General features: G+C 39.1%; 1 protein-coding gene across 1 annotated transcript in view; it reads right to left on the reverse strand.

The window, feature by feature from the left end:
• Positions 1-24,153, reverse strand: part of Col4a1 (Collagen type IV alpha 1) — a 903,940-nt gene that overhangs the window by 174,246 nt on the left and 705,541 nt on the right. Inside the window, exon 30 of the mRNA XM_090402880.1 lies at positions 567-810. Coding sequence (XP_090259006.1) covers positions 567-810 — 244 coding nt within the window. The remainder of the gene's footprint in view (positions 1-566; positions 811-24,153) is intronic.

Below are 24,153 nucleotides of genomic sequence, written 5' to 3' on the forward strand. Positions count from 1 at the left end.
ACATCTCTCTTTTCTTGCTGACTTACTTTATTAGCCTTTCCTGGCATAAGCACATCACATTCATGGTCTCCACTTCCCTCTCTAAAACTTTATAAATCCTGAGATATGTTCAAATTTAGAATATTCTTCTCACATTTGAGATGGTGAATCAAGCTCCCCTAAAATCATTTGATGCCCTGCAGTAGAGAGCTGCTTGTTAACTAAGGATCCCTCTCTCACCAGCTACCTGTAGTCATTTTTTTTACAGGCATTACATTCTACCTTATGACTCCCTATACGAATTTTCATGGGTGGTGTCTGATTGATCTGATTAGCACTATCTCTCCACTTTCCCTTAAACTGTAAACAAAAATAACAGCTAGTCAGCATTGATTCAATGTCGAACTGCAACTCAACTAATTTAGTTTCTCATTATCCATTTTTTTTTGTTCCATCTACTGTACTTCTGTTCTACCTCCCACCAAAATAATATACATAACATACATATTTATGTATACTACAACACGCACAAATTTAAACAAACATTTTTAAACATTTAAACGAATAGCTAAGTATAAAAGATATACCTGGTAAACCTGGATAACCAACTTCTCCTTTTAATCCTTTGAGACCATCCAACCCAGGCAATCCTGGAGATCCAGTCAGTCCACTTTCACCCTTCGGTCCAGGAAGTCCGGGAAGCCCACGATCACCTTTTTCTCCATTCAATCCTGGAAATCCAGGAGGACCTTCTGCACCTCTTTCTCCAGGGGTACCTGATGGGCCATCAAATCCTCTACCTCCTGGTGCTCCAGGTACACCTGACTCACCCTGTAATGAAATTTTAAGGTACTTGAAAAAAAAAAAGACAACTTATTTGCACAGAGAGATTAATAGAGTTCTTGAAAAGCAAACTGGAAACATTATGTTAATTTTATATTTACATAGGAAATTTTCTTATTTTCAAGCTATTCACTAAGAAGTAAACAAAGTTTGTGTAAAGGAAATCCATCCAAATAAAAGCTTTAACTAATTTAGTGCATTCAATAATGAAATTAAAACATTATTATTATTATTATTATTATTCAGGCCTCCATGGAGTCAAAAGACTCATCGTGGGAGGTTCCCCCTAAGAAACACAAAGTCTATCATACCACCTTGAACTCATTGACCATTCTCGCCCTCACCACTCTATCAGGCAATGCATTCTACGGCTCAACCACCCTCCATGCAAAGAAACCACTCCTCACCCTCTTGCTCACAGTTTCCTTTCATAACTTCCAGGGATGTCCTCTTGTCATCACTCCTTCCCGCTGTTCAACCAAGTGAAAGAACTCCCCAGTGTCAACCCTGTAACCACCTCTCAACAGTTTAAGTCTCAATCATATCACCTCTCCTTCTTCTATCCGCCAAACTCTGCAGTTCACATTCCCTCAGCTGATTCTCATAACTATCCTTGTACAGTCCTGAGACCATCTTTGTCATCCATCTTTGTATCTTTTCCACAGTTAATTTATCCCCTTCAAATCCTGGGGACCAAATCTGAGCACAATAATCCCATGTGGTCTGATCAGAGACTTATACAATGGAATGATAACCCTCTTATCTCTTCAGGTCAGTGTCCTTCTCATAATTGCAGCAATCCTCTGTGTTACCTTCACCACCTTTGAAATATGTCCCCTAAACTTCAGGTTTCTATCAATCATCAACCCCAGATCTCTTGTCTCCTTAACTTCCTCCAGTATAACTCCTCCAAAAGTATGCAGCATCCCATTGATGTTTCCCAAACCTCAAGACCTTACATTTTGCTGCATTAAACTGACATCCCCATTCATTTGCCCATCTATCTAGCCTATTCAAATCCTCTTGCAGGGCTACCACATCTGCACTATTACTAATAATCCTTCACAGCTTCGCATCATCCGCACACAACTGAATATCCCCTTGCAATCCACTGGCAATGTCATTGATATAAAGGTTAAACAATATAGGTCCTAGTACTGAGCCCTGTGGGACCCCACTTGTAACCTTCTATCTCCTTGAAACTGCTCCACCATACACAACTCTCTGATACCTATCAGACAGCCAATCCTGAATCCAGTTGACCAATCTGACATCCAGACCCATGTGTTGCAACTTAAATATCAGCTTATCATGTGGCACCCTGTCAAATGCCTTTGCTAAGTCTAAGAAAATTGTAGTATATGCCTTTCCCTCATCTAATGTTCTTGTAACTTTATTATAAAAGGCTAGCATATTGCTAAAACAAGAGCACCCTTTCACAAATCCATGTTGACTCTCAGAGATAACATTACCCTCATCTGCCCAGGGCTGTATACGGTCCCTCAATACTTTCTCCAAGATCTTAACAACTACTGATGACACACAGACTGGTCTATAATTAGACACTTCCAGGCTGTTACCACCCTTATGCAATGGCACTATCTTACCTTCCTTCCATTCCCTAGGCACCTTTGCCAAAGCCATACTTTCATTGAAAAGCCAAGTCAAATGCACTGTCAGTTCCCTAGCACATTCTCTCAAAACTCATGGTGAAATACCATCCAGTACCAAAGCTTTATTGACATCCAGAGTTCTTAGTATCTGAAACACACTCTCCTCCTGTACCTCTAAACCTTGAACCTGCCCTATCCCTCTAGCATTAAAACTGACTCCTCCAAGATGAAATACTCCAATAAAGTGGTCATTGAACAATTCCTCTATGTCCTCTGCATCAGTCACTCTAGTCCCATTTTTATCCCACAATATCATTCTTCCACAGTCATTTCTCCTCCTACTGGCCATATAGCTAAAAAATTCCCTAGGATTTTCTTTGGATCTTAGGGCCAATCTCCTCTCATATTCCAGTATAGCTTTCCTTACCACACTAGTCACCCTTCTGGCCTATGTCTTATATTCTTCATGCATCCTCTCTTCACCTGTCTCCTTATATCTCATACAATAGCCTCTTTTTTGCATGTAGCTCCTGTTTAATATTGTTTGTCATCCACTTTACTCCAAATTGTGTCCTCTTCTTCACTCATGGTATACAACTTACCATTGCTGCTAACAAATATTCTTTCACAATTTCCCATGCACTAACGATATCCCGGCCTTCCAATTCCTCCCTCCATGAAACTTCCCAAAGTTGATGTCTAAGACTATTATAATCACCTACATAATAATTCCACATAAGTTCCTGTCTCTTTGATACTCCTGCATGTCTATTCATTTTCCAAGTCAAAACCATATGGTCACTCTCTCCAACTGGTGGGAGAGATGTCATCTCAGTTATTATCAACTCTTCTGATGCTATAACCAAATCTAAAACTCTTGAACCTCTTGTTCCCTCTGTTACATGTTGCCTAAGACATTTGTCTCTCAAGAATTCTAGAAATTCCATTCCACTATTGCTACATTCATCTTCCTCTCTCCAATTTATACTACTGTAGTTAAAATCTCCCATAACAATCATTCTTCTTGCACTTGCCAAACTTAGCTGTCTAAACATCTCCTGTTCCCATCCTCCGTGCTCCTGGGTCTGTAGCAACACCCCACTAAATATCCTGTCTTGCCTACCTCTACCTCACACCATATGCTCTCAAAATCATTTGTCTCACTTACTTCCACAGCCTTCACTCTTAGAGGACATAGGTCATCACTTATCATAAGCAGTAACCCACCACCATGCTTTCCCCTCCTATCCTGATGAAAAATTCTATACCCAGCGACTTTTATTCCTGTTATTATATCCCCTTCTGTCAACCACGTCTCAGTGATCCTATTTACAAATCTTCATAGAATCAACAGACATGAAGGTCTCTCAAAACAAGCATTTTTTTTAAAGTGAATTCCATCAATAAAATGCTGTAAATCTGTGTTCCATAGTCTTAGGCATCAACTTGGGGAAGTTTCATGGAGGGAGGAATTGGAAGGCCGGGATATCATTAGTACGTGGGAAATTATGAAAGAATATTTGTTAGCAGCAATGGTAAGTTGTATACCACGAGTGAACAAGAGGACACAATTTGGGGTAAAGTGGATGACGAACAATATTAAAAAGGAATTGCATGCAAAAAAAGAGGATGTGGAAGAGATATAAGGAGACAGGTGAAGAGAAGATGCATGAAGAGTATAAGACACAGGCCAGAAGAGTGACTAGTATGGTAAGGAAGACAAAACTGGAATATTAGAGGAGATTAGCCCTAAGATCCAAAGAAAATCCTAGGGAATTTTTTAGATATGGCCAGTAGGAGGAGAAATGACTGTGGAAGAATGATATTGTGGGATAAAAAGTGGGAAAAGAGTGACTGATGCAGAGGACATAGTAGAATTGTTCAATGACCACTTTATTGGAGTATTTCATCCTGGAGGAGTCAGTTTTAATGATAGAGGGATATTGCAGGTTCGAGGTTTAAAGGTATAGGAGGAGAGTGTGTTCCAAATACTGAGTACTCTGGATGTTAGTAAAGCTGTGGGACTGGATGGTATTTCACCATGAGTTTTGAGAGAATGTGCTAGGGAACTGACAGTGCATTTGACTTGGCTTTTCAATGAAAGTCTGGCTACTGGAGAGGTGCCCATGGAATGGAAGGAAGATAGTGCCATTGCATAAGGGGGGTGGGAGTAGCAGACTGGAAGTGTCTAATTATAGACCAGTTTGTGTGTCATCAGTAGTTAGTAAGATCTTGGAGAATGTAGTGAAGGACCGTATACAGCATTGGGCAGATGAGGGTAATGTCATCTGTGAGAGTCAACATGGGTTTGTGAAGGGGTGCTCTTGTTTTAGCAATAAGTTAGCCTTTTATGATAAAGTTACAAGAGATGAGGGAAAGGCATATACTGCCATTTTCTTAGACTTAGCGAAGGCATTTGACAGGATGCCACATGATAAGCTGATATTTAAGTTGCAGCACATGGGTCTAGATGTCAGATTGGTCAACTGGATTCAGGACTGACTGTCCGATAGGTATCAGAGAGTTGTGTATGGTGGGGCAGTTTCAAGGAAGCAGAGGGTTACAAGTGGGGTCCCACAGGGCTCAGTGCTGGGACCTATATTGTTTAACCTTTATATCAATGACATTGTCAGTGAATTGCAGGGGGATGTTCAGTTGTTTTCAGATGATGCGAAGCTGGGAAGGATTATTAGTAATAGTGCAGATGCGAGAGCCCTGCAAGAGGATTTGAATAAGCTAGATAGATGGGGAAATGAATGCGGATTTTGGTTTAATGCAGTAAAATGTAAGGTCTTGAGGTTTGGGAAACATCGATGGGACACTGCATACTCTATGGGAGGAGTTATAGTGGAGGAAGTAGGGGAGACAAGAGATCTGGGATTGATGATTGATAGAAACCTGAAATTTAGGGGACATATTGCAAAGGTGTTGAAGGTAACACAGAGGATTGCTGCAATAATGAGAAGGACACTGACCTGAAGAGATAAAACAGTTATCATTCCGTATAAGAACCTGATCAGACAACACTTGGACTATTGTTCTCAGATTTGGTCCCCAGGATTTGAAGGGGATAAATTAACTGTGGAAAGGGTACAGGTTTCAGGATAACAAAGATGGTTTCAGGACTGCACAGTGATAGTTATGAGGATCGGCTGAGGGAATGTGGACTGCAAAGTTTGGTGGATAGAAGAAGAAGAGGTGATATGATTGAGACTTTTAAACTGTTGAGAAGTGGTTACAGGGTTGACACTGGTTAGTTCTTTCGCTTGGTTGAACAGCAGGACGCAGTGATGACAAGAGGCCATCCCTGGAAGTTACGAAAGGAAACTGTGAGCAAGAGGATGAGGAGTGGTTTCTTTGCATTGAGGGTGGTTGAACCATGGAATGTATTGCCTGATGGAGTGGTGATAGCGAGAATGGTCAATGAGTTCAAGGTGGTATGATAGACTTTGTGTTTCTTAGGAAGGACCTCCCACAATGAGTCTTTTGACTCCATGGAGGCCTGAATAATAATAATAATAATAATTAAAGAGTGAGCTAAAAGATTAAATAATTGGAAAACCTGCTCTAGAAATTCAAAATGGATGTTTTTTAAGCTGCATCGTATCTTTAGTAAACAGGGAGGTAGTACTACAGTGGATAATGAAATTCATCTAATAACTAAAGATGTTCATATCTATTTGTGTTTGCAGTGGTAATACAATCTTCAGTCCTTTAGTGGAATTTCTCCTTTTTCTTCTTCTCCTTCTTGATTTAAGCTTTGGCTTGTTGTATCTACAATACTTCAATGCAGGCAATTTGTCCATTACAATTTTGGTCTACAAACTAGTCTTTTCATATTTGGTTTCCAGTCTCTTGCAAGTTTGACTATTCTTTTTGGATTCATCCTATTAATATGTTGATTCCATTGCAATCTTTTTTTTTATCTATGTACTTATGGGTTGTAATTGTCATTGTAATTCTTCATAAATCTTTTAATTTTTTACTCTATCAAATTTTGTTTTATTAACTATTTCTCTCAATGTTTTCATTTTGCATGTTGTATTTCTCTGTTGTATTTTTGATGTTTCTATTCTTTTATCACACATACGTCTATATTGGTTGTGCTACTGATTTATATATTTTTACTTTTTTCTTTTGTTAGATCTTTATTTTTCCATATACAGGTACACCACTGATTTCCAGCAATGGATGATTCAGCACTTCCTTTATTCTAGACAAAATTCCAAGGGCATACCTGAAATTCATGCCACCAAAGGGGTTGCATTCAGCACATTTCCTTAAGCATTTATATCTGCAATTAGAACATCTTGATTCTGAGTGATTCTTAGCTTATTTTGTTACATTTAACCCTAGTTAGGACTTCTATGCAAGGTCCACATCGCAGAGGTGATGGTAGTTTGTTCATTGGGATTTATGGCCAAAAAAACTCAGGCTATGAGGCCAACGTATTATGTCTGTTAATTGCATGCATTCTTATGACATTTTGTCTGTATTGTGTGATAAAAAACCAGAGTTTCTGGGAGGAAAACCCTATCCACCTAAGTATGAGACCAGCTAACTCAGTTTCAGTTGAATAGTCCTAATAAAGGTTCTTCATATCTTAGATGGGATTCAAACAGAATTCCTTCTAACCAGCAGTGATGGTTGCAATGGCAAGAGTATATACAGGTTCATATCCCTAGTACCTTATCATTTATACTAATGTATTTCATTAAATCATTTACTTCACATTTAATTTACATGTAACACTTGAAACCACACCATCATACAAATCAGTCTGAGGTGTTCTGACAAATTGTTGTTACATGACATCTGCTGGTCTAGAAAATGGCTAATCTGGCAAGGCTCTCAAACCAACAGTGCCAAAAAATCAGTAATGTACTACCTGTAACTGAATTCAAACATCCTGATATTTTATTAGCCTCCAGGGATTATTATTTTACTTTATCCTGTGTCACATTTTCACTGTTCACAGTTATTTCTAAGTATATAAACTTCATTACTTGTTTGGGGGGGGGTTGAGACAGCCTTCCCGTGCCCCCCCCCACACCAATAGTGTTGCCTTGTGGTACATTGTTGGTGCTTCAGACAAAAGAAGCCTCAGAGATGAATCACAGGCAACATGAAGCTAATGTTTCAAACAAAGCGTCCAAAGGTTTCCAAGCCACCTGGACTACTTACAATTATGATGAATACAAAACATAAAAAGTTCCATGCCGACTTGATCGTCACCCAGAATAACCAGGATCGCGTTGCTTGTTTAGGTGGAGGGCAAGCTTTGGAAAATATGTTACAGTCCCCTAATCAATACTACCTCAAGATATATTTAGAAGGGATATCTAAATCTAAAGACGAAGTCATCGGAAAAATAGCCAAAGATAAAGCAATTGACGTCTTGACTTTCCAGGAAACCCATGTGCCTGACACAGCCCTCAATAGACTAAAGATCCCAGGAATCATTCTCATGTCTTATAACTGCCACCTCAAGCATGGCCTAGCAACCTATATCCAGCCTGGTCTCAAGGATATAACCCAAAGTGTTCCTGATACAGAATACTCCATAGGTATTAAAGTTCAAAATATCACCACCTACAATGTCTACAAATCTCCATCGCAATCCTGGCCTGATCAGATGGATCGATCTTCTCCTCATATCTATGTTGGTGATCTTCTCCTGCTATCTATGTTGGTGACTTCAATTCCCATCACACTATGTGGGGCTATTCCTCTAACAACCGGGATGGTAATAATCTAGCTAACTGGATGGATACATATAACTTGTATTTGAATTATGATGCCAAACAGGATGGCACTCTTTACTCAGTCAGACGGAACAGAACCTACACCTCAGATCTGTGCATAGCCACTCAAGACTCCGAAGACCACCCTCTTCCATCAACCAGAACCATCCTTAACAGATTCCGTAATAGTCAACATCATCATCCTACATTAATAGAGATAGGAACATCAATCCCAGTCACCAGCGGAACACCAATCGTTAGATGGAATCTCCACATGTCCAACCGGACTGCATTTCAGAAGCAAATTGAGCAAACCATTAGAGCAATTCCACTCACTTCTAATTGCTATCCTCGATTTGTTAAACTACAAAAGCCTCTATCCCTAGAAGCTACAGAAAACAATTTATCCCATGTTAGAGTAGAGAAAGTGAGGAACTCCTAGCCAAATATGAGGAAACTGAAGATCCAACTATTGCTAAGTAAGCTCATATCGACCCTGGATAAAAAGAGAAAATAAAGATGGATCTCAACCATCAATGAACTTGATTTCATCACATCTAGTCGGAGAAGCTGGTCACTTCTGAGAAAATTAGGTGGAGCAGAGCCAACGACACACAAAACAACAGAGATAACTCCTGATCAAATGGCTAGCCATTTATTGAAAACCTCCAAGATTCATCCCAACTCTGCCAGGAAAATTGCTGTACGACAAATCCTGAAGACGGAACCCGAGCTTCCTGAACTCGTACACCCAGTATCTCGGGAAGAGGTACAAATAGCCTTAAAGCTTACTAAGAATGGCAAAGATGCAGGAGTGGATGGTATACTCTCTGACTTCCTAAGACATCTTGGTCAACATGGCCAAACATGGCTGGCTGCCCTTTTCTCAAAAATCATCATGACTGGTAAATTACCAAAGCTGTGGCGAGAAGCCAAAATAATTGCCGTGCCCAAACCAGGGAAAGATCCAAATGATGTGAAAAACCTACGATCTATCTCCTTGCTTTGCGCCACCTTAAGCTCTTTGAAAGAATTCTCCTTAAAAGAATTTCACCACTCATCGAAAGAGCACTCCCGACTGAACAAGCTAGCTTCAGGCCAGGAAGAAGTTGCTCTCACCAGGTCCTGCCCTAACAACTCAAATTGAAGCAGGCCTCCAGAAGAAACTTAAATCTGGAGTCACTTTCATCGACCTAACATCTGCTTATGACACTGTCTGGATCAGGGGCCTCCTCCTAACTCTAGGAAATATTATAAAGTGTAAAAAAACTTTACAACATTTTGAATCTATTCTCTCCAACAGGAAGATCTGGGTCCATATTGGTGGAAAAAATAGCAGGCCCAGATTCCTTCACAATAGTCTTCCTCAAGGCTCTGTGTTATCCTCTATACTTTTTAACATCTATGTGTATGATTTACCTCATACCAGATTAAGCAAGTATATGTATGCCGATGACCTAGTGATCTTACATCAATCCACCTCCTTTACCAACCTAGAATCAATCTTGAATACACACCTGAACACCCTGGAAGAGTACTTCAAGCAGTGGTACTTTAAGCCAAATCCAACGAAAACAGTGTCCTCAGTATTTCACCTGTACAATGCAGAGGCAAATCGACAACTCAACCTTTCTTTCTGTGGAAAAATGGTAGAACAAGAGCCTCACCCAAGATACCTTGCAGTGAGCCTGGACAGAAGCCTAACCTATAAAAGGCACATCATCAACCTCTCCAATAAAATTAAAACCAGAAATAATATCATTTCAAAGCTTGCTGGAACAACCTGGGGTTGTGGTGCAAGTCCTAAGGTCGTCTGCACTAGCCCTTGCATTCTCTGCAGCAGAATATTGTGCCCGTCTGGGAAAGAAGCACCCACACACTAACATTATAGACACCCAGCTAAACTCTACCATGCCCACAATTAGTGGGACAGTGAGAAGCACTCCTCTCTCTCCTGGCTGACTGTTCTATCTAACATTGCTCCACCACACATGTGGAGAAAACAAGCCTCGATTAAGGAATTTAATAAAGCAATGAAAAACCCACTCCTGACTCTACACCAGAGTCTCATAAAGCCATCTAGTCTTTGCCTCAAATCTAGAAAGCCTCTCTGGTCCATGGACAAACTCTCTTCAGCTGCACTGCCATTAATATCTGACATATGGAGAGAATACTGGTCCAACAATCTCCCAACAAACGGCTTCCTGGTAGAAGATCAGTGTGCTCTGCAACCTGGTTTTGATCTTCCTAGGAAGATTTGGTCATCAATAAACACGATCAGAACTAGTTAGGCAGATGTAGCTACCGTCTACATAAATGGGGGCTGTCAGATCACCCTTATTGTGATTATTCTCCTGTGGCTCAGACGATTACTCATATTATGTACGACTGCCCAAGGCATCAATTTCACGGTGGTGGCCTACAGGACATCCAAAGGTGACAGATGAAGCCTTGAATTGGCTTTCCAGCCTGGACCTTGGTTGATGACCATAGTTGGTATGGTGGTGGCGGCGGTGGTTATGGAGGAAACAGATCATGGTCCCATCTCACCACGAAGACGTTATTTTTGTAGTCACTCTCGTAGTCCTCGTTATAGCATCAGCAGAACTCCTCCTCATGTTAGAAGATGATGATACAGTGTGAAATGGGCCTCTCTACTTAAACCTCGGATATAGCTACTTTTATGTTGTGAAGTGTTGTGAGAACATGCAGCCTTGTCATACTTGTTGCAGCAGGATGATAATTGTCCCTGGCTTGATTATGACAAGTTACTTTTGCTTTACTTTTTAAAAAAAAGGAAAGACCTTAGAAAGCAGGTTGTGCCTTTTATGTAATGAACTTTTATATGTTAAGATTTTCATCGTTTGTTTCTGGAAATTGTGATTGTACTTTTCACTTACCAGTTTTCATGTAGCCATAAGCATAAATAAATAAATGGTTGTTATGTTTGAATTAATCAAAGGTGGAAATATAATAGTAAATTTGGAAGAGTAAGAAGAGGCTTACGTTCTTCAATTATAATCATAATATCTGCAAAAGCTCTGGCAGAAAATGAGACATTCAGTAGATCGTCAACACTGTTTCCCATTGTAAATATGGGCAAAAAAAAAGTTATAAATTATTTATAGAAAATTATATTAAAAACTTGTCTATATCAGTGTCCTAAACAAGTTCGTTCACATTTCACACATGGAGAACATGCAACCTTGTCATACTTGTTGCAGCAGGATGATAATTGTCCCTGGCTTGATTATGACAAGTTACTTTTGCTTTATTTTAAAAAAAGGAAAGACTTAGAAAGCAGGCTGTGCCTTTTATGTAATGAACTTTTATATGTTAAGATAAAACATATAACACATAAAACTGCTTCTCATTCCCTTTGTTCACACCATCCTTATACAACTGCCAGGGATGACCTCCTCTTTTCCCCTAATCTCGCACCATTGTATGAAAAACCGATTTGACATTGATCCTATAACACCCCTCTTCCAACTTGTACATCGGTATAATGTCACTCCTCTTCTTCCTATCCAATACACTCTGTAAATTGCATCTTCTCAACCTTTCTTCATATTCAACATTCCAGAGATCAGAAACTATCTTAGTCAGTCACCTCTGTACCCTTCCAACATTTCTCTCATCTCTTCATCATTTTGAAAAACAGGTGACCAAATCTGTGCACATTAATTCATATGTGGCCTAATCAAGACTTTATACAATGGAACAAGAATTTCTTTACAAGTCAGTCTTGTCTACATCATTCTCAGAATTCGCTGCATTGTCTACACAATTTTGGCAGTGTCCTCTAAATTTTAGAATCTTATCCAGAATCATCTCAAGATATATTATTTCCTCTACCTCCAACAATATATCCCTACCAAGAAGGTAAATTTCGCATCCCGTTTTTTTTTTTTTTTTTCCCAAATTTTAAAACCTCATATTCTGCAACACTGAACTGCCATCCCCACTCCTGTGCCAATCCACTCAATCTATTCAAGTCACCTTGTAAGGAGAGAACATTGCTCTACTCCTAATAGTTCATCATCTGCCAACAACTAAATATCCTAATCCAAATCTTTGACAATGTCATTAACATACAAGTTAAACAGCAATGGCTCTAAAACAGACCCTGGAAGCAGACCACTAGTGACTTTCCTCTTCTAGGATATTGTTCCACCATACACAACTTGTTGATACTTATCAGACAGCCAATCTCCAATGCAATGTAACAGTTTAATGTCCAGCCCCATCTGCTCTAGTTTGACAATCAACATATCATGTGGCAATCTATCAAAAGACATGGCAAAATCTAAGTATACTACTCTGTATCCATCTACTTTGTCCAATGAAGCCGTCAACTTATTGTAATAATATATTACTAAAACATGACTTCCCTTTAGCAAATCCATGCTGTCTATCAAACACAATACATACCACTGTTGTCAACCCAATTCTGGATCCTGGTTTTCACCAACCTCTCCAACACTTTAAAAAAAACAAAAAAAACTAACACACAGACAGGCCTATACTTTGATGCTTGAGTTCAATCACCTCCTTTATGGAGGAGCACAATCTTGCCCTCCTTCCACTTCAATCCAGTGCAAGACTCATATTAAAAAAATATGTCAAGACAGATGTCACTTCCCTGGCACCTTCCTTCAAAATACATGGTGATATATTATCAAGTCCCACAGCCTTATTAACATCAAGTTTGCTCATTTCCCCATATATCTCTTACTCACAATCAGCCTCTCCTCTTCATCATACGCTTCTCTCAAACTCTCCATGATGTCACATTCACAAGAATGAAATACCTTTATGTACTGCTCATTAAATATCTCCCTTTAACAAATCCATACCATCATCAAAGATAATAGCACTGTTTTGAACTTAATTCTGGATCCTGGTTCTCATTAGCCTTCCCAACACTTTAACCAGAACAACGGATACACAGATAGACCTAAAATTGACAATCACAAGAATGAAATACCTTTATGATCTGCTGATTAAATATCTCAACTATATCCTCCTTCACAGCAGTTGTTCTTATTGCATTTTATCCAATCAATATCATCCTTCTATAATCATTATATTTTTTTTTTTGCCGGCTACATATTGAAAGCCCTCCCTAGGATTCCTTTTGCCTTCGTTAGCTAACTGCTGCTCATACTGAAGTATTGCTAACCTTACCAACCACCTTCTTGCCTGCTCTTTGTAATCCTCATGGAACTGATTACTACACTCATCTTATCTTCCCTCCATAATGCCTTTTTCCATGTATTGCATGCTTAATCTCTTCATTGATCCATTTCACACCTATGTTATTTAACCTTCTGGCACTTGGAATACATTTAGTCACTGCTTCTACTAAATAGTTCTTGAATATCACCTAAGCAGCATTGGTCTTCTTTCCAGCCAAATCCTCATTCCATCCTACACCTGCATGCTGTCTCCTGAGCTGCTCATAATCACCGCCCTTGTAGTTCCACATATACCCTTTCCTCACAGAAGTCCTCACACTGCTGGCTACCCACCAGGTGATCACTATGTGGTCACTCTCACCAACTGGAGGGTGATATGACACCTCATTTATAATAACATGCTCTGATGAGATGATCAAGTTCAACATCTCAATTCTTGTGTGCCCTCTGTTGCATACTGCTTCAAGTAGGTGTCCCTCAAAAACTCAAGAAAATAATTTTCTCTACTTTTGATTGCTATCTCAATACCTTGATCTACATTGCCATAATTAAAATCACCCATAATGATCACTTTTTCTTATTTGTTTGGCTAATTTGATTATACATTTCATTGTCACTACCCTCCTTATTACCAGGTTTACAGCAATGTCTGACTAAGCATTTCATTTTATTCACCTCTATCTCACACCTTACTGCCCCTAAACCACTGGTACTATTTCCCTCTTGCATCTGTACTTTGTATGGACATAACTCTTTCTCTTTCATCAATAGTACATTCCCCCCTCCCTTTTTACCCTTTCTTTCCTCACAAAACACATCATACCCTTCCATCTCTATTCCTGTCAGGATATCATCCTCATCCAACAATCTCACTTATTCCAACAATATTTGGATGAACAGACTCAAGTAATTCAACTATTTCATTTGGCGTGTTTCTTATACTTCTATAAATTGTATACAAACATAGAAGCTTATTCCTGGACCTATAACAAGTTTCTCTGATACCACTTATTAGATGTGACTTCTCCATGCTTGCATTGGGCCATTTATTTTATTCCTTATTCATCTTAGAACCTTCTTCAAATCCAACTCTTTTCTCTCAATCTCAGATCATCCACTTCCCTGTTTGTCTCCACATGCATTCACATCTTCTTGGAGCATCAATATTTCTCATCATGTGTTCCTCTGTCCACCCTGAGTCTCATCATTTCCCTCTTTGTCTTGCACACTTGCTCTCTTATTCTCTACACTCATGCTACCCACTTCTTCATTCATAGCCACCATTTCAATCTCTCCTTTCTTACTCTCCTGCTCTTTCACATTCCTTCTTACTTGATCAGATTCATTCTCTGCACTAATTTCTTTACTTTCCAGCAACAGTTCTGTCCAAATGACTCACATCAAAACCATTCATATGCAGTCCATCACTCTTTCAATTCTTCCTTCAAACTCTCATTCCACACATTAACAAACTGCACTTCTTTCTCCTAACACATCATTCACAATCTTTGCCCCCCACCTCATTTCATCACTGTAATAACTGGGCAACACACTGACTACCTTTTCTATCACACTATTATCTTTTATCCTTCTCAACAACCTTCTGATATCCAGTCTTATGTGCTCCTTGTTCCATACCAAGTCATTTGTGCTCCTTACCACTACCAACTCATTTTCTCACTTACTCCTCATATCCAACCTTAATTGTGCATTTTCTTCTTTATCACACACCTAATAATTGAATCCCCATACCCACCACTTGCAAGTCTTTTGTTACCTCTTTCATAATAATATTATTCATTTTCATCATTTTCTTTCTTTCATACATATCTCGAATTATCGTAATTTCACTCCATATTCATCTCTTGCCTCATCTTAACCAACTTCACATCTTGCACCCCATTTGTGCTCTCATTCAGTCTCTCGGTTTTAGTGCCAGCCATACAAGCTTCTTTGCTGTCAGTGCTACTGGCCACCTTACCTTTAATTCCATTCTGTTTTTCAACTTCCTCTACATTCATGTCACTCTCTTCATTCTTCCCATCAACTGTTGTTCATCAGATGGCTTATTCAAAGCTTTCCTTACCTATTTTTATCTGCTCTTTTACACTTCCCTCTCTGCTCAAACGAGCACTCATCCTTCTCATGGCATTCTTGCTACTAACACTTTCAGCTCTCAGTATGTTACCACTCATCAAGTCCTCATTCAAATGACGCACTCACAACCTCTTTCCATCCACCATAAATTATCTAAATAATCGAACAAATACATACAGCACACCTCACACTTCACGAAATGATTAAAATCAAAATTAAACTCCTGTAAAGACAAAGCCATTTTTCCTTCGCTGGTAAGTATACTTCACTCTAAGTTTAATGATTTTGTAAACAAACTGAAACAAGCAAGCCCACACGCTAGAAACACTGCAAGCACTCAACTTTTACATCAGCTCTTACTCATAAACATACACTTATTTACAATTAATTATTCCAAAAAACTTATCTAAATGAAGGCTTTCTTGAGACAAAACTTCCAGAAAAAGGACACAATATTACCAATATTATTCATATTAAAATATTAGACATATTTTAAGGGTGGTGCATGATAATTTTATTGCTTGACAGTTTTTAGGTTCAGATTATGTACCCATTTTTCTAAATATTTGTTTTATAATCTACTGGTATTGAGGGTAAAGGGTAAAGTGCCTTTAGGAAGGATAGACCAGAGAGGAGAGGAGGGGAATTTCGCTGATGATAGCAGATGACTTGAATTCAGTTAGTCTTGAAACCTATGAATGTAACAATTTTTCATGTGGTGGTAAGTTTGAAAATATCTAGTATGAGGTGGAATCTATCAAGATCAAATAAATAATAGGGTGCTGTTACAGTTGCTAGTGGTAATAAATGCATCATCAAATAAAGCCAAGGGGCACAAAAAGGAATCATAACAGGGGACTTTAATTATCCACACATTTATTGTGTACCAGTAAAATCTCATAAGAAGAATGAAAATGAATTTATTGAGATGTTGAGAGACAACTTCCTCAAGCAGCACATGACAGAAGGAACATGAGATCAAAGTGTATTAGATTTGATTATAGTGTCAGAGGGTGTTTCAGTTAAAGATGTAACTATTCTGCCTCCAGTCGGTGACATTGATCATGTGGTACTCACTTGGGAAATGACTAATGTTCCATTCAGAAAAGGTTACATGCTCAACTACCAAGGAGGAAATTATGACCAACCGAGGAGAATACTGGATTCAGCGCAATGGTATTGGTTGCTGGATAGGAAAAATATCAACAGTGCATGGGAAGCATTTCAAAAATACTTAAATGATGCAATAACAGAATGTGTCCAGAGAATCCAAAGAATAATGTGGAAAGAATACCTTGTGCATAAGGATGATATCCGTTATGAAAATTATAAGCAGCAGGCAAGGAGAGTAATAGCTTTTGTATGGAAAGCTAAGTCTGAGTACGAAAAGAAACTGCTTTGCAAGCTAAAGACAACCCCCAAAGAATTCTATTGATAATATTATTATTATTAAGAGAGACCTCCAGGGAGTCACAGATCTCATCGAGGGAGGCCACATACTATACATCAGCTATCAAGTCAATTCACACTGCTTGCACTCAACATTAAATGGCAATCTGTTGTAATCAGGCACTACACTCTGATAGAAAAATCTAGTCCTCAATCCCTTCTTAATGGCCCTTCTCAGCTTCCAAGGATGCCCTCTCACCCTTTCCCCCTATATAAATTGAAAAATTTCATCAACTGAAATCCTCTATGACCACTTCAGAAGTTTGTAAGTCTCAATCATATCTCCCCCCTTTTCTCCTGTTTGCTAGTGTCTGCAGTCTACAAATTCTCAATCTGTCTTCATAATCAGTATTCCACAATCCTGATATTATTTTTAACACTCTCCTTTGCACTCTCTCCAATATATCAAAATCACAACGGAAACCAGGAGACCAGACCTGTGCACAACAGTCCAAGTAAGATCTTGTAAAGAGGAAAAATTACATTCTTATCTTTACATGCGAACATTCGTTTCAGCATTGCAATTATCTTTTGAATTGTATTTGCAATCTTTGCTACATGGCCCTGAACTTCAACTTCCTATCTATTAACACTTTAAGATCCCTAGCCTCATCAGTTTCTTCTAGCCTAATCCCACCAATATAATACGATATTGGATATCTAATCATGCCAAAATGAATGACTTGACATTTACTGACATTGAATTCACACCCATTTTCCCATGACCACAATTCCAGTCTATTCAAATCATTCTGCAAGTACTGCATATCAGCAGCATTCCTGATTACCCTATCTACCTTTTGCATCATCAGCAAATAGCTGTATGTTGCTTGTCAAATCCTTCCCAATATCATCGTAATACACCACTTGTTACATTAAATCTTGCAGACTGTCAGTCAGCCATCCTCTTATCCATGCTAATATTCTATAACCCAAACCCATTTTCTCCAATTTATGCAACAGTCTAACATGTTGCATTCTGTCAAAAGTCTTAGCAAAATCCAAAAATATCATGGTGTATCCATTCTCCTTGTCTAGTTCTATGGTAACATTGTTATAGAATGTAAGCAAGTTGCTAAAACATGACCTTCCTTTAATAAACCCATCTTGTTCATTGCAAAGTAGAGATTCATTGTCAACCCATTTCTGAATGCGAATCCTAACCAATTTTTCCAAAATCTTCACCACCACTCCTGAGATACCAACTGGTCGATAGTTGGATACATTGGTCTTTGCACCACCCTTGTGCAATGGAATTACCATACATTCCTTCCATTCCTGTGGAATCTTCCCTGTTCTGAGACTCCTACTAAACATCCTGGTCAAAGGAATGGTGGCCAGTTCAGCTGAATACTCTTTAAGCACACGTGCTGATATCCCATCAATCCCTGTTGCTGAATTCTTATTCAATTTATGACAGCTCCAATACCTTGTCCTTATGCACCTGCATTTCTTTATCTAGTGAAGAGGTAACAGTGAGCTGAATGTTGCATACACCAGGTTGGATAGCTTTTAACAAAATGGGTACTCATCAACTGAACAACCTTTTCTGCATCTGTAACCCTCACGCCAACAGGATTTAGAAGAGTTATTCTTTCATATTCATTCTTTCTTTTACTTGTATCATATCAATAGAATTCTTGTCGGTTGTCTTTAGCACGCAGAGCTAGTTTTTTTTTTTTCATAATCAGACTTTGCTTTCTGCACAACAGTTGTGACTATTCTAGCCTGCTGCTTATAATGTTCATAACTGACATCATCCTTATGCACACGGTATTCCTTCCATATCGTCCTTTTCTTACGAATCTCTTGCTTAAGATTATATCCATTTGGCTCCTACTATATTTATTCTTTGAACTCTAGGGACACATTCTGATATTGCATCATTTAAGTATTGTTTAAATGCTTCCCATGCAATGTCGATATTTTTCCCATTCAGCAACTAATCCCATTCCACTGAACTCAGTATACTCTTCAGTTGGTCAAAATTTCCTGCTTTTTAGTTCAGCATCAACCTTTTCTCTATGGAACATTCATACATTTAGTCACTTCTGAAGTGAGTACCACATGATCACTGTCATCAACTGGAGGCAGAATAGTTACATCTTTACCTGAAATGCCCTCTGACACTATAATCAAATCTAATACTCTTTGCCCTCGAGTTCCTTCTGTCAGATGTTGCTTGAAGAAGTTGTCAATTTCATTTGCATTCTTCTTATGAGATTCTACTGCTACCCAATCGATATTTGGATAATTAAAGTCTCCCATTATGATTACTCTTTCATGCTCATCTTTTCTATTTGGTGATGCATTTCTTCATCACTAACAACCGATCCACCAGGTCTGTAACAACACCCCACTATGTAATTAGTCTTGTTAGATTCCACCTCATACCAGATGGCTTCAAATTCACTGTCACATGAAATATTGTTAGCATTAGTACTTCAATCATAGGTCTCAACTCCTCTAACTGGATTCAATTCATCTGATATCATTAGCAGCATGCCTCCTCCTCTCCTATCCTCTCTATCTTTTCTAAAAATACTGCACCTCTGACACTCAATACCAGTTAGTAGGTCTGATTCTGATGGACAGGTCTCACTAATACCTACAATATTATTATTATTATTAAAACAAGACCTCATGGAGTCAAAGACTCATCTAGGAGGTCCTTTTATCTTACACACACATCTCATCATACCGTGTCTTAAACACATTCAAACTACTTGCAGACACCACGCTCTCAGGCAGGGCATTCCAATCACTCACAACTCTGCACGAAAAAAACCTGCCTCTCACTCCCTTACTCACACCCTCCTTATACAGTTTCCAGGGATGACCTCTGGTTCTCCCCTGATCTCCCACTATTCTCTGTAGAACTTCTCCACCATTGATCCTATAACAACCCCTTACCAACTTGTAGGTCTCTATCATATCTCCCCTCTTCCTTCTCTCCACGAGACTCTGCAAATTACATCTTTTCAATCTTTCCTCATACTCAACATTCCAGAGGTCAGAAACTACCTTAGTCATTCGCCTTTGGACCCTTTCCAACATCTCTTCATCCTTCTGAAAACCCAGTGACCAAATCTGGGCACAATAGTCCAAGTGTGGCCTAATCAAAGCCTTATACATTGGAACAAGTATCTCCCTACTTCTACATGTCAGTGTCCTCCGCATCATTCCCAGAAGTCTTTGTATTGTCTTCACAATTTTGGCGATGTGTCCCCTAAATTTTAGATCCTTATCCATTATCACCCCCAGATCTCTTATTTCCTCTACTTCCAACAATATATTCTCACCAAGCATAAATTCTGCATCCCATCTTTGTTTTCCAAATTTTAAAACCTTACATTTTGCAACATTGAACTCACATCCCCATTTGCTTGCCCAATCATTCAATTTATTCAAGTCTTCTTGCAAGGCCACAACATCTTCACTACTCTTTATGGTTCGTCCCAACTTTGCATCATCTGCAAACAACTCAATATCTCCATCCAAATCTTCACCAATATCATTAATATATAAGTTAAATAGTAATGGCCCTAAAACAGACCCCTGAGGCACTCCACTAGTGACTTTCCTTTTCCTGGATATTGCACCCCCCTACACAACTTGTTGATATGAGGTCACAACATATTGACTAAGGCAACAAACTCTATTCCTTTGTTTCTGATACTCCTAGCATTTGTGTACAGACATAATAATCTACCTATTTGTTCTTTTGTACTGTCTTGTCTGCAGTCTGCTGACACAGTTGGACAACTTGCAGATCTCTATTATTCTCTAATGCCTTTCACGTATAGACATCTTTCATCTAGTTGAGACACATATGATGTGTCTCAACTAGATGAACACAAACCTGAAATCGTTCCCTCCTCGTCAACATTTCCATCACAAACCCTATTTCCATCATTAACACAGTTATATAACATTGTCGTTCTTAAACTCACATTCACACCATTCCTCCCTTTATAATTTAGTTTCCCTGACTCTCTGTGTTAAGTCTCATACCAGTTATTAGTTTTTCTAGGCACCTGATACCAAACACATTCAGGTGTAGGCCGTCCCTTTTATACAAATCCAATCTTCTCACAAACTCACTCTACACATCCAAAAACTCGCATCCATTGCTTCTACATAGCCTAAGCATCGAATCATTTGCCATCATAGCTCTTCTTCTTAATTCATTATAATCAAATATTTTTATCATAGCGAGGAAAAATAATGACAATTTTCACTTTCTCACCTTTCACTCTTGCCTTTTCCAACAACTCTTAGTGATGGCCCATATACAGTATTGAGCAGATGAGGGTAATATTATCTGTGAGAGTCAATATGGATTTGTGAAGGGTGCTCTTGTTAGAGTAATATACTAGCCTTTTATAATAAAGTTACAAGAGCAGTAGATGAGGGAAAGGCATATACTGCCATTTTTTTGGATTTAGCAAAGACATTTGACAGGGTGCAACATGATAAGCTGATATTTAAGTTGCAGCACATGGGTCTGGATGTCAGGTTGGTCAACTGGATTCAGGATTGGCTGTCTGATAGGTATCGGAGAGTTGTGTATGGTGGGGTAGTTTCAAGAAGGTAGCGGGTTACAAGTGGGGTCCCACAGGGCTCAGTACTGGGACCTATATTGTTTAACCTTTATATCAATGACATTGTCAGTGGATTGCAACAGGATAGCCAGTTGTTTGTGGATGATGTGAATCTGGGAAGGGTTATTAGTAATACTGCAGATGGTAGCCCTGCAAGAGGATTTGAATAAGCTAGACAGATGGGCAAATGAATGGGGGTTTGGGTTTAATGCAGCAAAATGTAAGGTCTTGAGGTTTGGGACATATCGATGGGACGTTGCATACTCTATTGGAGGAGCTATACTGAAGGAAGTAGGGGAGACAAGAGATCTCGGGGTTGATGATTGATAGAAACCTGAAATTTAGGGGACATATTGCAAAGGTGGTGAAGGTAACACAGAAGATTGCTGCAATAATGAAAAGGACACTGACCAGCAGAAATAAAAGAGTTATCATTCCGTTGTATAAGACTCTGATCAGACCACACTTATACTATTCTTCACAGATTTGGTCCCCAGGATTTGAAGGAGATAAATTAACAGTGGAAATGGTACAAAAGCAGATAACAAAGATGGTTTCAGGACTGTACAATGTTAGTAATGAGGATCGGCTGAGGGAATGTGGACTGCAGAGTTTGGTGGATAGAAGAAGGAGAGGTGATATGATTGAGACTTTTAAGCTGTTGAGAGGTGGTTACGGGGTTGACACTGGGGAGTTCTTTTGCTTGGTTGAACAGCATGAAGGAGTGAGACAAGGGGCCATCCCTGGAAGTTACGAAAGGAAAGTGTGAGCAAAAGGATAAGGAGTGGTTTCTTTGCATGGGGGGGGTAATTGAACCATGGAATGCATTGCCTGACAGAGTGGTGAGAGCAAGAATGGTCAATGAGTTTAAGGAGTGGTATGATAGATTTAGGAGTGTTTCCTAAGAGGGACCTCCCACGATGAGTCTTGATGGACTTTGTGTTTCCTAGGAAGGACCTCCTGTGATGAGTCTTTTGACTCCATGGAGGCCTGAATAATTTTTTTAATTTTTTTATTTATTTATTTTTTTATTACTATTTCTCAGATAAATTACATACATTATATGAAGACAATTATGCATAACAAATACTTTCTCGTACATAAAGTTTTTTTTTAAAAATAACAATAATAACAATAACTGTTTACAACATATGTTATTATAATATTCATAATGATGATTATAACAGATGTTTCTTTGCAATTTTACACTCTATATATACAATATCAATGGATATAATCACTATATTGCATACTTTTGTTACAGTTATTACATACATTTGATTACATATGATACATTACTTACATTTGTTTACATATGATACATTACTTACATTTGTTTACATATGATATTTACATTACATACATTACATAGAGGATGAGGAATGGAAAAGCGGTGGGCCCCGACAGAATTCCAGCGGAGGCATGGAAGGCACTGGGGGAAGAGGAAATTGATGATGGGAACAAGAGAGTACTCTTGTTCCCATCTACAAGGGTAAAGGGGATGCACAAGACTGTAAAAATTACAGAGGAATAAAGTTGATGTCCCACACAATGAAGATCCTAGAAAGGGTTCTTGATGGTAGATTGAGGGAGGAGGTGGAGATTGCAAAGGAACAATTTGGCTTCATGCCTGGTAGATCAACAACAGATGCTATCTTTGGGTTACGACAGATGATGGAAAAATATCGAGAGAAACAAAGGGAGCTACATCTGGTATTTATTGATCTGGAGAAAGCATACGATAGAGTGCCAAGGCAAGAAGTCTGGAGGTGTCTGAGGGAGAAGAAGGTGCCGGAGAAATATGTCAGGTTGGTGCAGGAAATGTACAGATATGTGAAGACAAGTGTTCGAACCTGTTTGGGACAGACAGAAAGTTTTTAAGTAACAGTTGGTTTGCATCAAGGGTCAGCATTAAGTCTGTTTCTGTTTAATATTGTGATGGAGGTGGTAACAGAGGAGGTGAGAGAAGATGCACCTTGGACAATGTTGTATGCAGATGACATCTTGCTGTGTGTAGATTCAAGAGAAGAAGCGGAAACTAAACTGGAAAGATGGAGAAAAGTACTGGAAGAGAGAGGTATGAGACTGAGCAGAAGTAAGACAGAGTATATGTGTTGCGCAGTGGGCGGTGGCCAGGAGACAGACCTGGAGCTGGAAGGAAATGTCATCAGGAAGGAGAGAGACTTTAGATACTTAGGTTCGACAGTGGAAGAAGATGGAGGCAGTGAGAAGGAAGTGGGATGCAGGATACAAGCAGGTTGGAGGAACTGGAGGGAGATGGCTGGAGTGTTATGCGATAAGAGGGTGCCGATCAATCTGAAAGGCAAAATTTATAGGACAGTAGTGAGGCCAGCTATGACATATGCTATAGAAACTGTGGCCCTGAGGAAAAATAACATTAGCAGGATGGAAGTAGCAGAGATGAGAATGCTTAGGTGGATGTGCGGTGTTACCAGAAAGGATCATCTGAGAAATGACTATGTCAGGGGAACAGTGAAAGTTACGAACTTAGGAGCGAAAATACAGGAGGCAAGGTTGAGATGGTTTGGTCATGTGATGAGGAGGGAGGACGAATATGTGGGAAGAAGGGTCATGCAGATGGATGTGCAAGGAAGGCGGAAGC

This window comes from Typopeltis vanoorti, chromosome 13 (assembly GCF_054136105.1).
Source record: "Typopeltis vanoorti isolate ZY-2024b chromosome 13, IOZ_Tvanoo_1.0, whole genome shotgun sequence".
NCBI lineage: Eukaryota > Metazoa > Arthropoda > Arachnida > Uropygi > Thelyphonidae > Typopeltis > Typopeltis vanoorti.